We start from the raw sequence: 17,719 nt of genomic DNA, 5'->3' as shown, positions 1-17,719 counted from the left end.
AAATTAAACTACCACATTCCACCAAGGGTTACATTCACTTAACTGTAGCCATGGCAACTTGCACAATGTCAATAAAACAAACTTTTTTTCCCAGTTGTTAGGCACCATGTTTACTTTATTCTTCACACATATAAGGTTACATCTATCTTGCACAATATTTCTATGTACATGGTTCCCCATGTCCCGTAATCACCAATGTTTCAGCAGGTAAGCTAAAATAACAGCAACATTGACACACACCGAAGTATCATTTTTCTGGGTTTCGTTCTTTATGTAGAGAGCAATGTGCCATGAATTTCGTAATTTCATTACTATGGCGATGAAAATTCAGTCTCGGATCATGCAGATCTGAATTTGTCTACAGGAGAAATTGATATTTTAACTGATTATACTGGATATCTAAATAACTTGCATTTTCTAAAGGTTGCCCAATTATAAGCAACAATGATCCAAGAACAAACCCCTGAATGTACAATTGTAACCCCATTTTAATATTGAAATGCGTATTGAATATTGACTGAAACAACTATCCCGCTGACTTCACAAGAGAAATACTGATGAGGAATACCATACAGCCCACCTTCCCCCCGACTCCCGCCGCACAACAAGGTATCCAACTGTTAAATTATCCCAAAGTTCCAAAGATTTTGCCTTCAGTACTTTCCCTGGAAATCTATTCCAGATGTTGATCACTCTGTGCCTTTTACTAGGTTGAGCCTGTTTCCCTTGCCCTACTATACAGGTTTAATTTGAAATAATGTTCTTGATTTCCCTTTTTTATACTATCTTGTATACCCCTATAAGATCTCTCAGCTGCTTTCTTTCAAGGATGAAAACCCCAAGTTTTCCAGTATTTCCACCTCACTCAGATCTTGGTGCTGGGACGCCATTTTGTGGCGCTTTTGTGCATCCAGAGATTTGTTTTGTTGATTGCTACAAAGTATATTTTATTTAATCGTTGATGAGATGTGGGCATCGCCGGCAAGGCCAGCATTTATTGCCCATCCCTAGTTGCCCTGGAGAAGGTGGTGGTGAGCCACCTTCTTGAACCGCTGCCGTCTGTGTGGTGAAGGTACTTGACCCAGCGACGATGAAAGAATGACGATATATTTTCAAGTCAGAATGGTGTGTGACTTGGATGGGTACTTGGAGGTGGTGGTGTTCCCATGGATCTGCTGCCCTTGTCCTTCCAATGGTAGATGTGCTTGGGAGGTGCTGTTTACGAAACCTCGGTGAGTTGCTGCAGTGCATCTTGTAGATGGTACACACTGCAGACACGTTGCACCAGTGGTGGAGGGAGTAATGTTTAAGATGGTGGATGGGGTGCCGATCAAACAGACTGCTTTGTCCTGGATGTTGTCGAGCTTCTTGAGTGTTCTTAGAGCTACACTCATCCATGGAAATGAAGAGTATTCACACTCCAGACTTGTGCCTTGCAGGTGGCCGACATGCTTTGGGGAGTCAGGAGGTGAGTCACTCGCTGTAGAATACCTAGCCACTAACCTGCTCTTGTAGCCACAGTATTTACGTAACTGGTTTCAGTCAAGTTTCTGGTCAATGGTGACCCCCTGGATGTTGATTGTGGGGGTTCGACAATGCTAATGTCAACGGGAGGTGGGTAGACTTTTATTGGAGATGGTCATTGCTTGGCACTGTGTGGTGCAAATGTTACTTGCCACTTATCAACCCAAACCTGTAACTTGTCCAGGTCTTGCTGCATGCGGGCATAGACTGCTTCTTTATCTGAGGAGTTGCGAATGGAACTGAACTCTGCAATGATCAACGAACATCCCCATTTCTGATCTTATGATGGAGGACAGGTCATTGATGAAGCCACTGAAGATGGTTGGGCCGAGGACACTGCCCTGAGGAACTCCAGCAGTGATGTCCTGGGACTGAGATGATTGGCCTCTAACAACTTTGTGCTAGGTATGACTCCAGCCAGTGGAGAGTTTTTCCTCTGATACCCATTGACTTCAAATTTACTAGGGCTCCTTGATGCCACACTTGGTCAAATGCTGGCCTGATGTCAAGGGCAGTCACTCTTGCCTCACCTCCAGAATTCAGCTCTTCTGTCCATGTTTGGACCAAGGCTGTAATGAGATCTGGAGCCGAATGATCCTGATGGAATCCAAACTGCACATCGATAAACAGGTTATTAGTGAATTAGTGCTGCTTTATAGCCCTGTTGAGGAGAACTCTAGCGACAACTTTCCCAGTGGCTGATAGCAGGGAGATACCTCTGTAGTTGCCGCAGTCGGACTTGTCCCCTTTTTTAAAGATGGTCATGATCGCTGCATCTCTGAGATCTCCCGGCATGCTCTTCTCCCTCCAGATGAGAGAGATGAGGTCATGTATCTGCGCCAACAGCGCCTCTCCGCCATACTTTAGGGCCTCAGCAGGGATTCCATCGCTCCCATAGCCTTGTTATTCTTGAGCTGTTTTATGGCTTTTCCTACCTCGTGCAATGTTGGGGTTTTACTGAGCTGGTGGTGGGTCGCATGCTATGGGATGGAGTCAGAACACTCGAGTCAAAGGCAGAGTCTCGATTGAGGAGATCTTCGAAGTGCTCCTTCCAACGGGCCCTGACAGCCTCAGTGTCCTTGATGAGTGTTTCCCCATTCTTGCCAGCAGTGGGGTGGGGCCTTGGGAGCTTGGACCGTAGGTGGCCTTGATTACGATGAAGAATCCTCGCATATAGTGGCTATCGGCTAAGGAGCTCCTCCCGGAGTCGCAGTGCGGACATTGTCCCCAACGGGGCACAAAGGACGTGATCTTTGCAGCGCGACAGCTGGAGGAAAAATGCAGGGAGCAGCACTAGCCCTTATACATGGCCTTTTTCGACCTTTCAAAGGCCTTTGACACTGTCAACAGCGAGGGTCTATGGAGCGTCCTCCATTTCGGCTGCCCCCAAAAGTTTGTCAACATTCTCCACCTGCTCCATGCCAACATGCAGGCCGTGATCCTTCCAAACTGATCCATTACAGATCCAATCCACATTCGGACCGGGGTCAAAGGGGGCTGCGTCATTGCTCCAACCCTCTTTTCAATCTTCCTCGCTGCCATGCTCCACCTCGCAGTCAACATGCTCCCCGCTGGAGTGGAACTAAACTACAGAACCAGTGGGAAGCTGTTTTACCTACGCCGCCTTCAGGCCAGGTCCACGATCACCCCAACCTCTGACATCGAGCTACAGTACGCGGACGACGCCTGCGTCTGCACACATTCTGAGGCTGAACTCCAGGATATAGTCGATGTATTTACTGAGGCATATGAAAGCATAGGCCTTACACTAAACATCTGTAAGACAAAGGTCCTCCATCAGTCTGTCCTCGCCACATAGCACTGCCCCCCAGTCATCAAGATCCACGGCACGGCCCTCGACAACGTGGACCATTTCCCATACCACGGGAATCTCTTATCAACAAAAGCAGACACGGAAATTCAACACCGCCTCCAGTGCGCCAGTGCAGCCTTCGGCCGCCTGAGGGAAAAGAGTGTTCGAAGACCAGGCCCTCAAATCTACCACCAAGCTCATGGTTTACAGGACTGTAGTAATACCCGCCCTCCTGCATGGCTCAGAGGCATGGACGATGTACAAAAGACACCTCAAATCGCTGGAGATATATCACCAACGATGTCTCCGCAAGATCTTGCAAATCCCCTGGGAGAACAGGGGCACCAACATCAGTGTCCTCGCCCAGGCTAACATCCCCAGCATTGAAGCACTGACCACACTCGATCAGCTTCGCTGGGCAGGCCACATAGTTTGCATGCCAGACACGAGACTCCCAAAGCAAGTGCTTTATGCGGAGCTCCTTCATGGCAAACGAGCCAAAGGTGGGCAGCGGAAACGTTACAAGGATACCCTCAAAGCCTCCCTGATAAAGTTCAACATTACCACTGACACCTGGGAATCCCTGGCCAAAGACAGCCTTAAGTGGAGAAAGTGCATCCGGGAGGGCGTTGAGCACCTTGAACCTCAACGCCGAGAGCGTGAAGAGGTCAAGCGTAGGCAATGGAAAGAGCATGCGGCAAACCAGTCCCACCAACCCCTTCCCTCGGCAACTGTCTGCCCCACTTGTGACGGGGTCTGTGGTTCTCGTATTGGACTGTTCAGCCACCAAAGAACTCACTTCAGGAGTGGCAGCAAGTTTTCCTCGATTCCGAGGGACTGCCTATGATGATGATGATAGCCCTGTTGATGCCATCTTCCATCACTTTGCTGATGTTTGAGAGTACGCTGATTGGCTGGATTGGATTCTTCCTGTTTTTTGTGGACAGGATATACCTGGGCGATTTTCCACGTTCTCGGGTAGATGTCAGTGTTGTAGCTTTGCTGGAGCATCTTGGCTAGAGGCAAAGTTAGTTCTGGAGTAAGACTCCAACAGTACAGCTGGGATTCTGTCAGGGCCCATAGCCTTTGCTCTTTCCAGTGTACTTAGCCGTTTCTTGATATCACGTGGAATGAATCGAATTGGCTGAAGACTGGCATATGTGATGGTGGGAACCTCAGGAGTAGGCCAGCATCGATCATCCATTTGAGACTTCTGGCTGAAGATGGTTGCAAATACTTCACGTTTGTCTTTTATACTCATGTGCTGGGCTCCAACATCATTGAAGATAGGGATGTTCATGGAGCCTCCTCCTTCCATTAGTTGTTTAATTGTCCACCACCATTCATGACTGGATGTGGCAGGACTTGCAGGGCTTTGATCATTCCATTGGTTGTGGGATCGCTTTGTTCTGTCTATAGTAGCTGCTTCCATTGCTTAGCGTACATGAAGTCCTGAGTTGAAGCTTTCCCAGGTTGGCACCTCATTTTTAGGTACGTCTGGTGCTGCTCTTCTAAACTCCTCATTGAACCAGGGTTGGTCACCTGGCTCAATGATAATGGTAGAGGGATATGTCGGGCCATGAGGTCACAGATTGTAGTGGAATACAATTCTGCTACTGCTGATGGCCCACAGCACCTCATGGATGCCGAGCGGAATTAAGCTGCTAGATCTGTGCTGAACCTATCCCATTTAGCACGGTGGTCATGCCACACAGCACAGTGGAGGGTGTCTTCAGTGTGAAGACATGACTTTGCCTCCACAAGGACTGTGTGGTGGTCAATCCTATCAATGCTGCCATGAACAGATGCATCTGTGACAGGTAGATTGGTGAGGATGAGGTCAAGTAGGTTTTTCCCTCATGTTGGTTCTCTCATCATCTGCTGCAGGACCAATCTGGCAGCTGTGTCCTACAAAACCCCTGGATCTCTTTCAAATTTATATTTTGCTATTTTGCCGCCATTCATGGAGCACTTACATCTTACAGTTCTTCTCTCTACGTGCAGTATTTACGCTGTATTAAACATAATTTGTCATTTTTCTGGCCATTGCTATTTACATATTTTGTCTAACTCATTTTTAGTTCTTGAATTGGTTCTCCGATTCAACTTCCACTCCCAATTTAGTATCATTGCAAATTTAACAAGTTTGTATTGAGCTTCTGAACTAACGTCTTTAATGTACCTAAGAAATAGTCGTGGTTAATGGATGTTAGCTGTACAAAAAAAAAATGACTGAATCCTGCTCTTCAGAACTTGGGTAATGAAAAATGTTGAACATAGATCAGGAGCTAAAGCCAACTTGGTCAATTTGTACTATTTGTATCTCAACACAGGTGGAGACATTGGTACAGCACTAACTCTATCTCAGCCATGCTACTGGGGCTATACTGAGCACCTTCCCACAGGAGAGAAAACTAAGCCGGTCTTCTTAGCAGCCAGAACATAGCAGGATATAATTAGCATGTGCCTAGGAGCAATTCGCCTGTTATTAATATGGAGACTTGGGTAACTAGAGAGAGGCAGAAAATGCAATAAATGTTAACCTGGATTATGTTTACAAGGTGTAAAAAAATGATATTTTTCTGGTATGTGAAGTTGTCTTTAAATGAAATTAGTCAACAGATTAATGTTTACTACAGAAAATAGATGTTTGAGTAGATTATTTCCTGGAATTATACCTTTAACATCTTGCTCAGAACAGAACACCTGATGGATGGCCAATGTATAGTTTGTGACCTGATGTGGTTTTCAGGAATGCAAACAATCACAGCTAGGAACTTCCTTCAGGTCACAAGAACTATGCCTTGGGGTAGTGTTTTTTGTAACAGATGTTGATGAATGTTTGCAATGATTAATTTGCGAATTTTTAGTTTTCTTCTAAATTTCAGGAAGTTGATCTGAAATGATTGTACTAGGCTCACTAGCAGGTTTAATTGGGACTTTCTTCTGCAAAAAGCAACCAAAAGGCAGGAGTATCTGTCTAAAAATGATCTCCTTTGATGCATAGAAACATAGAAAATAGATGCAGGAGCAGGCCATTCGGCCCTTCGAGCCTGCACCACCATTCAATATGATCATGGCTGATCATGCAACTTCAGTACCCCATTCCTGCTTTCTCTCCATACCCCTTGATCCCTTTAGCCGTAAGGGCCACATCTAACTCCCTTTTGAATATATCTAACGAACTAGTCTCAACAACTTTCTATGGTAGAGAATTCCACAGGTTTACAATTCTCTGAGTAAAGAAGTTTCTTCTCATCTCGGTCCTAAATGGCTTACCCCTTATCCTTAGACTGTAACCCGTAGTTCTGGACTTCCCCAATATCGGGAACATTCTTCCTGCGTCTACTTACCCTCCTATTTCTCAGTGGGAACACTGCAGAAAGGGGCGATAACCGGTTTTTATTTTACGTTCACTCCCTGCCAAATTTCTATCTGCCCTAACTGGCATTTTCAATCTGTCCTTGCATCGGCATCTTGAACTGTCTTTACCAAAAATAGTGGCCATACCATGAAAAACTCTCAACGTAACTGGAGTACAAAATAACAGATTGTGTTAAGAACCGATTTGCAACTCACAAATCGATTGCAAGAAACTCCGTTCTACTCAAGTTCGAGGTCTTGTATGTCTCCGCTCCTTTGACCTCGTTTGTAAATGCCCCATCATAAATTTCAAACCCCCATTATCGGAGAACTTTTCAATCTCAATCTGCTTTCTCCTGATAGGTTTTTACACTCAATTGTCCCTTTGTATTTTTCTTTAGGGGCTTTCAGGTCCTTACCAGTGAAGCGGTCATCCAGCCAATCTCCTGAGCTTCTGTTTGTGGGAATGCATATTTCATCCTTGGTTCCAAATACTTGCGCCCGAGTATTTTTGCTAAATTCTCTATTTTTAAAAAAACATATGTAGAAACCATCTTCAGATTTAGTAGTACAAAATGACTTTTGCGTAAAATGGGAAAATCTATATGAATTGTTATGCAAAATGGGTACATACGGTCCTCTTCCCCTTCCATGTCTATGTCCCGGACATTAGGTTTTCCTGTTATACAATGAACTGTTGAGAAAGTAAATACAAGATACACATTTAGCCAGTGAATGATTTACAAAAAATAAACTTTATTGATGTCATTTAGAGTTAAATGTGATCTAATATTCCCTACCCAACAAAACAAACATTTATACTCCAAGCATCATTGATAAAAGAGCTTGTCTCACCCTAAAAATCAGATTGCCTGTCCTTTTCAGAGACTCTTAAGTGTTCCTTCCTTGTAGCCGTAATGAATGGAAAGAAATCTTCAATTACTTTCTGTTATGTTCAGAATGACTCCACAAGACTGTATACTATAAGCTCAAACTGTTATGACCTTGGTCTCTTTAATGTAACTCCAGAGTGAGGAAGTAGCATGGCACACTGCCTTTTATACCTGCTTGCCCGGGGTGTGCAGGTGACCCTTGGGTCTCCCACAGGTGCACCCCCTAGTGGCAAGTCTTACACACTAGTAAAGTTTACATACATAACACTTTCCCACCCACCCCCCTAATTTCACTATTACGCTGTCTGAGCTGATTTTTTTTTCCTTCAACATTTTACTGCATCATATATTTGGAACTTTGATCTGAAACTGGGTTATTAATATAAATTCCCTAAAATATAGGTGTATGCCTTGAAATTTTTCATCGGGCGAGAGGCCATTCTGTATTGCGACCACTGCTCCTAGTAATGATGTCTGCCCATTGATTTGTTTTTTAAACCCTTTGCAAAGTGTGCCAATGATTTCTGGTAAAGGCTAAAATGATTACCACAATAAACCATTCAAAGTGAGGTAAGTCATTGAATCAACTTACAGACACGAAGAGATTGGCTATAGCACAGGGTTTCATCTTCTCACAGTTAATTATTCTGACTGGAGAAAAAAAAAGTAGGAAAGCTGTACACCACAAATGTGCTGTTTCTCTGGGAGCAAAGCCAGCACACAGTTGTCTTCTATGCAGCCAATGTGAAAATACATCTAAAGACAGTAATTATTGGCCCTTCATCGTCGCTGGATCAAAATCCTGGAACTCCTTACCTAACAGCACTGTGGGAGTAGCTTCACCACACGGACTGCAGCGGTTCATGGTGGCTCACCATCACCTTCTCGAGGGATACTGGGGATGGGCAATAAATGCTGGCCTTGCCAGGGACACCCACATCCCGTGAATGAATAAAAATTCTACTGGATTTTCATGTTTATGGATTGATTTCACGTATTTAAAATTTATTGATAAAATGTTATCTGTTGACCAATTGGTATGTTGCAAAATACAATGTCAAGGAATCAATTTTAGATAGTCAGCTACTGATAGCAATGAACCCAACTCAAAGTGCCATTCTTCCACTGTGAATTTAAATGATAAGGGTTGGTAAGCAATTCAATTACAGGTGTCATTTTAGCTGAACTCGATCCTCCCCCCCCCCCCCAACACACACACACATATACACGTATCCATCTAGGGGTTGCTAAATAATGCACAAGTGTGGCAAGCTTGGGCAATTTTCTGTTTCATCGCCCAGGGGCACCGAGACCAGTTGCAGAACCTCACCACTGCCCTAGCTGAGGTTAGCTAACGCAGCACAAACCAGGGACTGAAATGATAGTTTGGTCTGTATTGCTTAGTCGCTCACTGGCTTAACCAGCTGAACCTTTAGGGAAATTCAATTATTTGGCAAAGTCTATGCATCAATAAGGTTCAGCTCCACATTGGGAAATGACCAGTGTATGCTCCGTTCCCCTGCACCCGTAACAGAAGAACTCTGGAAACCGTATCTGATTATGGATTGCAGACAGCAGTGCAATTGCACCAGAAACTCAATGCAGAGAGTAGGGGTGTGCATTTATACCCACAAAGCCACTATCTAGCATGATTGACTTGCTTAACTGATCATTTCAATTTCTGATTTAATTTCAGACCTGATTGGCAGAAAGCTTTTTCAATTTTTCCCATTTTGCATTACTTGTGTGAGCTGAGCCTCTCCTTGCCATAGCTAGTTACACTTCAAAAAATATAATGGTCCAGAATTTGTGTTCGGAGGCTTCCAACTACAAAAATTTCTATGAAAGTACCTGGTGGTCCCGGAGGTTCAGAGACTTGTGGTCCTGGGCCTCTACTCGAAGGCCTTCAGAGAGACACACATATCCCAACAGTGTATACGCTTTATACGCATCACTGGGATCAAGTGGGCTAGCCCAACATATCAGAGATGGGGTATTCCCATTCATACTTATGGTGGTTCCCTATATATGGAACCACTACAAGCATGAATGAGAATAGCCCCAAAAACATGCAAACATGGGAAATTAATTTAAAAAAACATCACATATTTCAAATTAATCAAAATAGAATTTAATTAAAACAAAAATTTAATTTTTTGAAAAATAAATGTACACTATTTTAAAGGTTCTAAAAATAAACTTGCCTTATTTAATAGGATTTAAATGTTTAAATTATTGAAAAAAAATTTATTCATCTGTGCTTTAAAAGTCTTGCGTAGGGCAGGAGTTGAGCAAATAGCCCGACCCAAATCTCCGCCCGCAGAGGCCCTTTAGTTTTGGAGGCATGCAATCTATCAAGAGAATTCTTGACCGATTGCAAGTTCTGGTTTTCGGCACATGCGCTTAGCATGCCTAAACCTGGAACTTGAGCGGACCCTATGGTCACGAGCTCACCTCGTATGCAACCGTGGGGAGCGCAAATTCAGATCCAATGTCTTTTATTTCCTTAATGGTCCAGAATTTGCGGTCAGCGGCGAAGCAAAGGTCTTTGCTGTTGGTCCTGAAGAAAACCGCCCAGAGAGTTCTCACTATTTCTGTGACGAGATGTTTGCCTTTTTTGATGCATGGGGGGCTAATGTTGGAATAATGAATGACTGACCACAACTTCACATCTAAACGCAGAAATCCTGAAGTTGTGGTCAGTCAAGTTGCAGTCAGTTTCAGTTGAACTGGAAGCAGCAACACAACTCAAGAGCAAGAAAGCAGCTCTATAGACATCTGAAGGCCGAGGTCCAACATAAAACTCGCGGAGTGGAGAAAGCACAGGAGATCCAGCAACTAGCCGACAACCACGTCATGCGTGGATTCTTTAGCACAGTTAAGACCACCTATGGCCCAAGCACCCAAGGTCCTACCCCACTGTGGATCAAGAATGGAGAGGTACTCATCAAGGACAGAGAGGCAGTCAGTGTCCGCTGGAAGGAGCACTTCGAGGATCTCCTTAACCGAGACTCTACGACGTGAGTGTCCTCGACTCCATCCCGCAGCATGCCACTTGCCAAGACCTCAGCACAACTCCAACCCAGCATGAGGTTGAAAAGACCATCTGACAACTGAAGAACAACAATGCTTCAGGGGCCGATGGAATCCCCGCCGAAGCACTAAAGCATTAACGGAGAAGCCCTATTAGCACGAATACATGAACTAATTTCTCTTATTTGCAAGGAGGAGAACATGCCAGGGGATCTCAGAGAAGCCATAGTCGTGACCATTTTCAAGAAAGGTGACAAGTCCGATTGCGGTAATTACAGAGGAGTTTCCCTGCTGTCTGCCACAGGGAAAGTCATCGCAGGAATCCCCATCAACCGCCTTCTCCCAGTGGCTGAAGAGTTCCTCCCAGAATCGCAATGCGGATTCCGCCCACTAAAGGGGCACAATGGATATGATCTTCACCGTGCGTCAAATTCAAGAGAAATGCAGGGAGCAGCACCAACCTCTGTACATGGTCTTCGACATTGTCAACCGTGAGGGATTATGGAGTGCCCTCCTCAAATTCGGCTGCCCTCAAAAGTTTGTCACCATCCTCCGCCTGCTTCATGATGACATGCAAGGCGTGATCCTGACCAATGGATCCACCACAGATGCAATTCATGTATGCACTAGGGTCAAGCAAGACTCCTCTCGATCTTCCTCCCTGCAATGCTCCATCTTACCCTCCATAAGCTCCCCACTGGAGTGGAGCTAATGCACAGAACAAATGGGAAATTGTTCAACCTCCATCACCTCTAGTCCAGATCCAAGGTCGTCCCATCCTGTGTCATTGAATTACATTATGCAGACAACGCTCGCATCTGCACACACTCGGAGGTCAAACTCCAAACTATCATCAACACCTTCACCGAAGCATATGAGAGTATGGGCCTTACACTAAACATCCATAAGACAAATGTCCTCTACCAACTGCCCCCGCCACACAGTACTGCCCCCCGATTATCAAAATCCATGATGAGGCCTTGGACAACATGGACCATTTTTCATACCTTGGGAGCCTACTGTCAACAAGGGCAAACATCGATGACGAAGTCCAACACCACCTTCAATGTGCCAGTGCAGCCTTCGGTCATCTGAGGAAATGAGTGTTTGAAGACCAGGACCTCAAACCTGGCACCAAGCTCATAGTCTACAGAGTGGTGGTGATACCCGCCCTCCTATATGGCTCAGAGACATGAACTATGTACAGCAGGCACCTCAAAGCACTGGAGAAGTACCACCAATGCTGCCTCCACAGGATCCTGTAAATCCATTTTCAGGATAGGCATACCGTCAGTGTTCTTGCTCAGGCCAACATTCCCAGCATCGAAGCACTGACCACGCTTGATCAGCTCCGATGGACAGGCCACATCTTCTGCATGCCCGATACGAGACTCCCAAAACAAGTGCTCTACTCAGAGCTCTGAAACGGCAAGCGAGTCCCAGGTGGGCAGTGGAAATGCTTCAAGGACACCCTCAAAGCCTCCTTGAAAATGTGCAACATCCCTACCGACACCTGGGAATCCCTAGCCCAAAGTGGAGGAGCAGCATCCGGGAAGGCGCCGAACACCTCGAGTCTCTTCGCCGGGAGCACGCGGAAGCCAAGTGGAAGGAGCGCACGACAACCCAAGTACCCCACCCACCCGTCCCTTCAACCACCGTCTGCCGCACCTGTGACAGAAACTGTGGGTCCCGCATTGCACTCGTCAGTCACCTGAGAACTCGTATTAGTGTGGAAGCAGGTCATCCTCGACTTGGAGGGACTGCAAAAGAAGAAGATCTGAATGAGAAGATCTTTTACATCATCTAGCAATCTCCTGTTTCTCTTTTCAAGCAAGTTACGAGTTATTCAACTGTTCACCTTCCTCCCTCTACTTGGAGGATCTGCCTATTCATTTCCCCTCCTTTTTTGATTCAACTAAAAGGCGTGGTTATTTTTTTTTCCAATGCTGAATAAGGGCCCAAAACCTTGACATGTTCATACTCTCTCTCCACAGATACTGACTGGCCCCGTTGTCGATTTTCAACATGTTCCAGTTGAAGCTTTCCTGCATTTAGAAACATAGAAACATAGAAAATAGGTGCAGGAGTAGGCCATTTGGCCCTTCTAGCCTGCACCGCCATTCAATGAGTTCATGGCTGAACATGCAACTTCAGTACCCCATTCCTGCTTTCTCACCATACCTCTTGATCCCCTTAGTAGTAAGGACTACATCTAACTCTTTTTTGAATATATTTAGTGAATTGGCCTCAACAACTTTCTGTGGTAGAGAATTCCACAGGTTCACCACTCTCTGGGTGAAGAAGTTCCTCCTCATCTCGGTCCTAAATGGCTTACCCCTTATCCATAGACTGTGACCCCTGGTTCTGGACTTCCCCAACATTGGGAACATTCTTCCTGCATCTAACCTGTCTAAACCCGTCAGAATTTTAAACGTTTCTATGAGATCCCCTCTCATTCTTCTGAATTCCAGTGAATACAAGCCCAGTTGATCCAGTATTTCTTGATATGTCAGTCCCGCCATCCCGGGAATCAGTCTGGTGAACCTTCGCTGCACTCCCTCAATAGCAAGAATGTCCTTCCTCAAGTTAGGAGACCAAAACTGTACACAATATTCCAGGTGTGACCTCACCAAGGCCCTATACAACTGTAGTAACACCTCCCTGCCCCTGTACTCAAATCCACTCGCTATGACGGCCAACATGCCATTTGCTTTCTTAACCGCCTGCTGTACCTGCATGCCAACCTTCAATTATTGATGTACCATGACACCCAGGTCTCGTTGTACCTCCCCTTTTCCTAATCTGTCACCATTCAGATAATAGTCTGTCTCTCTGTTTTTACCACCAAAGTGGATAACCTCACATTTATCCACATTATACTTCATCTGCCATGCATTTGCCCACTCACCTAACCTATCCAAGTCACTCTGCAGCCTCATAGCATCCTCCTCGCAGCTCACACTGCCACCTAACTTAGTGTCATCCGCAAATTTGGAGATACTAAATTTAATCCCCTCGTCTAAATCATTAATGTACAGTGTAAACAGCTGGGGCCCCAGCACAGAACCTTGCGGTACTCCACTAGTCACCGCCTGCCATTCTGAAAAGTACCCATTTACTCCTACTCTTTTTTGCCGAGGTGGTGTTTTTTTTGCATTTGTTGCTTTTCAGTTTGAATTCCAATTGCGGGATGTTGCTGGATTCTGTGAATTGATGCACAGATTCAGAATTGACGGACGTCTCCTGTCCAGGAGGCTGCGAACAGGGCGCACAGTAACCATTCACTCTCCGGACTGAGCACTTACATTTCGTGCGGGGGTTGATGCTGAAGTGTGTGTACAGTTTCTGAGAGCGCAGTTCTTTCTTGATCGTTTCACGGTCAATTGCAAGTTGATGCACCAAGTCCTTTGGTGCCTTCTCTACCGGTCGCGCCATCCTCTTAGTCCCTTGTTCAGAAGCTCTCTCCTGCTAAAGGACACACGGATTGTTGCACTGTTGCCAGGTAACCAGCACACGAACCCAAACACACGTGGCGCCTCAAACACGCCCCGCGGATTAAATCAACCAGCAAACTGCGTTAGAATTTTATCTTAACTAACTGTATTTTTTTCTTAAGACTGGTTTGTAACCGATGGGAAACGGAAATGTTAACTATAAAAATATTTATTTTTAAACTATCAACATTAAAGAAACAAAGGCTTGCATTTATATATCGCCTTTCACGACCACCTGACGTCCCAAAGCCTTTACAACCAATTAAGTACTTTTGAAGTGTAGTCACTGTTGTAATGCAGGAAACGCAGCAGCCAATTTGTGCACAGCAAGCTCCCACAAACAGACACTGGGGATAACTCCCCTGCTCTTCTTTGAAATAGATCTTTTACATCATCATCATCATAGGCAGTCCCTCGGAATCGAGGAAGACTTGCTTCCACTCCCAAAGTGAGGTGGCTGAACAGTCCAATACGAGAGCCACAGACCCTGTTATAGATGGGATAGACATTCGTTGAGGGAAGGGGTGGGTGGGACTGGTTTGCCGCACGCTCCTTCCGCTGCCTGCGCTTGATTTCTGCACGCTCTCGGCAACCATACTCGAAGAGCTCAACGCCCTCCTGGATGCACTTCCTCCACTTAGGGCGGTCTTGGGCCAGCGACTCCCAGGTGTCAGTGGGGATGTCGCAATTTATCAGGGAGGCTTTGAGGGTGTCCTTGTAACGTTTCCTCTGCCCACCTTTGGCTCGTTTGCTGTGGACAAGTTCCAAGTAGAGCATTTGCTTTGGGAGTCTCGTGTCTGGCATGCGAACCATGTGGCCTGCGGAGCTGATCAAGTGTGGTCAGTGCTTCAATGCTGGGGATGTTGGCCTGGATCAGGATGCTAATGTTGGTGCATCTGTCCTCCTAGGGGATGTGTAGGATCTTGCGGAGACATCACTGGTATTACTACGGCCCTGTAGACCATGAGCTTGGTGATAATTTTGAGGGCCTGGTCTTCAAACACTCTTTTCTTCAGGCGGCCGAAGGCCACACTGCCGCACTGGAGGTGGTGTTGGATCTTGTCATCAATACTGCTCTTGTTAAGAAACATGAAAGAAACAAAGACATGCATTTATATATTGCCTTTCACGACCACCTAACGTCCCAAAGCCTTTATAGCCAATGAAAAACTTTTGAAGTGTAGTCACTGTTGTAATGTAGGAAACGCAGCAGCTAATTTGCACACAGCAAGCTCCCACAAACAGACACTGGGGATAACTCCCCTGCTCTTCTTTGAAATAGTGCCAAGGGATCTTTTACATCCACCTGAGAGAGCAGGCGGGGCCTTGGTTTAATGCCTCATCCAAAAGAAAGCACCTCCAACAGTGCAGCGCTCCCTCGGCACTGCAGTGGAGTGTCGGCCTAAACTTTTGTGCTACCAACACTTAACAGAAATGTATTGTGAAAAAAATGTGAAGAATGTGTGTCTTATCAGAGATTAGGGAATCTCCAAGTCAAAAGGGTATTATTATGTGGCAATGGCAAACTGACTGCCTTCGCCAGAGGAAATCCTTATGGGAAAATGTTTTTTCTGTTTCACATCGGACACTTAGACTAGTCCCAGAACCACTGATATAGAATCATAGAAATTTACAGCACGGAAAGAGGCCATTTCGGCCCATCGTGTCCGCAAGAGCTATTCAGCCTGATCCCACTTCCCAGCTCTTGGACCGTAGCCTTGTAGGCAGACTTTGTTTTTGCCCGTGTCCCATCTCTCCAGTCTGTCCCGCACTCCCATTCCTGGCCAGCGCTGGCAGTGTTGTGTCCACAGCATCACTGCACAACCTGCCCAGATCCTAAAAAAAACTGTTCAAAATGTCCAAATGTTGCCTCTAGTTAAAAAGAAATACCTGTCTAAGAATTCCAAGTATCACTGAACTATTAATGAACAAGTATTTTCTAAATAAGATAAAACTTTCTTGAGCAACAAGAACTAGACTCTAATTGACCTCAGGATGTGGCTATTTATAGCACGTAACCCAGAAGGAGCAATGGATCAGATTTCTGTGCTGGTCCTGTTAGATTTTATGTCCATAAAGGGACAGGTCAGATAGACAGGACTTGTAGTACATTGTAGATTGCATTATGTGACACAATTGACAGCATATCTTCTGATTTACCATGAACAATGTCATGGGGATCTAAGAAGGGATAACCAGTAATAAGAAGGGGTAATCAGATGGTAATGAGTTGATTTGCAAAAGTAAGGAAGTATCAACTGATCTTTTAAATATTTTGAATGGGGAATTATAGTAACTCAAAGATACTTGCTCAATATTTTAATCCTTATGAAGTTTCTGGATTAAAGCTTCATCAAAGTTAGAATAGGTTTTTAATTAATTTAGCAATAAATCTACCGCTTAAAAGGTTTGTTTAAAAACGCTTTAATGTAAATGCAATGTTCCTTCATGACCAGTGTAATTTTTAAAAGTCATGTGGGACTTTGAACTTTTGTGTCCCCCTGAGCATAAAGTTTGTCCCCCTCGCCCCTTCCCTGCCTGGAGTTGGCCAATAAAGCTGCCAATTAAGCAACTTACCACCCTTCCAGGAGAGGTTTCCTACCACGCTGTTTATGCAGGAACATGGACAATCCCACCATCTAGGGTTCCCAACCCTTGCGGAATGGCCAGGAGTTTCCAGGAATCCCGGGTTCCTCCCCCGAGCGCTGTCTCTAGCAACCCGGGAGATCCAGCGATTTAAAAAAATTTCCTGCTGTAGTACGCAACCCCACCCCCGGCCACTTTAATGACATCACCGGCTGCTGTTAGTGAAGCCTCTGGATTAGCGATGTCACTGTTGGAGAGCCACGACCGTGTGGAAGAAGCTGGAGAGTTCATGGCTCGGGAATGGCAGGTTTCAGCATTCGGAAGTGCACTAATATCAGGGATTCTCAGCATTCGGGTAGTCTCTGAAATGGGGGGGGGAGGGGGTCCTCGGTCTCCCCTCTTCACTTGCTCACAGGTAGTTTCCTGGTTCTTCGAACTTGTCGCACAGCAGCTGCTGGTGCAAAACCACAAGCAAAATCACTGGAGAAATACCACCAATGATGTCTCTGCAAGATCCTGCAAATCCCCTGGGAGGAAAGATGCACCAACGTTAGCGTCCTCGATCAGGCCAACATCTCCAGCATTGAAGCACTGACCACACTTGATCAGCTCCATTGGGCGGGCCACATTGTTCGCATGCTAGACACAAGACTCCCAAAACAAGTGCTCTACTTGGAACTCCTACTCGGCAAGGGAGCCAAAGGTAGGCAGAGGAAACGTTTCAAGGACACCCTCAAAGCATCCCTGATAAAATGCAACATCCCCAGCGACACCTGGGAGTCCCTGGCCAAAGACCGCCCTAAGTGGAGGAAGTGCATCCGGGAGGGCGCTGAGCACCTCGAGTCGCGTCACCGAGAGCGTGCAGAAATCAAGCACAGGCAGCAGAAGGAACGCGCGGCAAATCTGTCCCACCCACCCTTTCTTTCAACGACTGTCTGTCCGACCTGTGACAAAGACTGTAATTCCCATATTGGACTGTTCAGTCACCTAAGAATTCACTTTTTTAAAGTGGA

At 45.6% G+C, this 17,719-nt stretch overlaps 1 protein-coding gene across 1 annotated transcript; it reads right to left on the bottom strand.

The window, feature by feature from the left end:
• Positions 1 to 109: 109 nt before the first annotated feature.
• On the bottom strand, positions 110 to 14,079 carry cfap144 (cilia and flagella associated protein 144). The gene is made up of 4 exons (XM_070863386.1): positions 13,932 to 14,079; positions 7,335 to 7,394; positions 7,120 to 7,223; positions 110 to 358 (listed from the first exon to the last, which is right to left on the bottom strand). Exons 1-4 carry the CDS (start codon positions 14,059 to 14,061, stop codon positions 248 to 250), a joined length of 405 nt encoding a protein of 134 aa, XP_070719487.1. The 5' UTR covers positions 14,062 to 14,079; the 3' UTR covers positions 110 to 247.
• Positions 14,080 to 17,719: the final 3,640 nt, after the last annotated feature.

The sequence above is a fragment of the Pristiophorus japonicus genome, chromosome 20 (genome assembly GCF_044704955.1).
Source record: "Pristiophorus japonicus isolate sPriJap1 chromosome 20, sPriJap1.hap1, whole genome shotgun sequence".
Classification (NCBI taxonomy): Eukaryota; Metazoa; Chordata; class Chondrichthyes; family Pristiophoridae; genus Pristiophorus; species Pristiophorus japonicus.
This window is presented reverse-complemented; position numbering and strand designations above follow the sequence as displayed.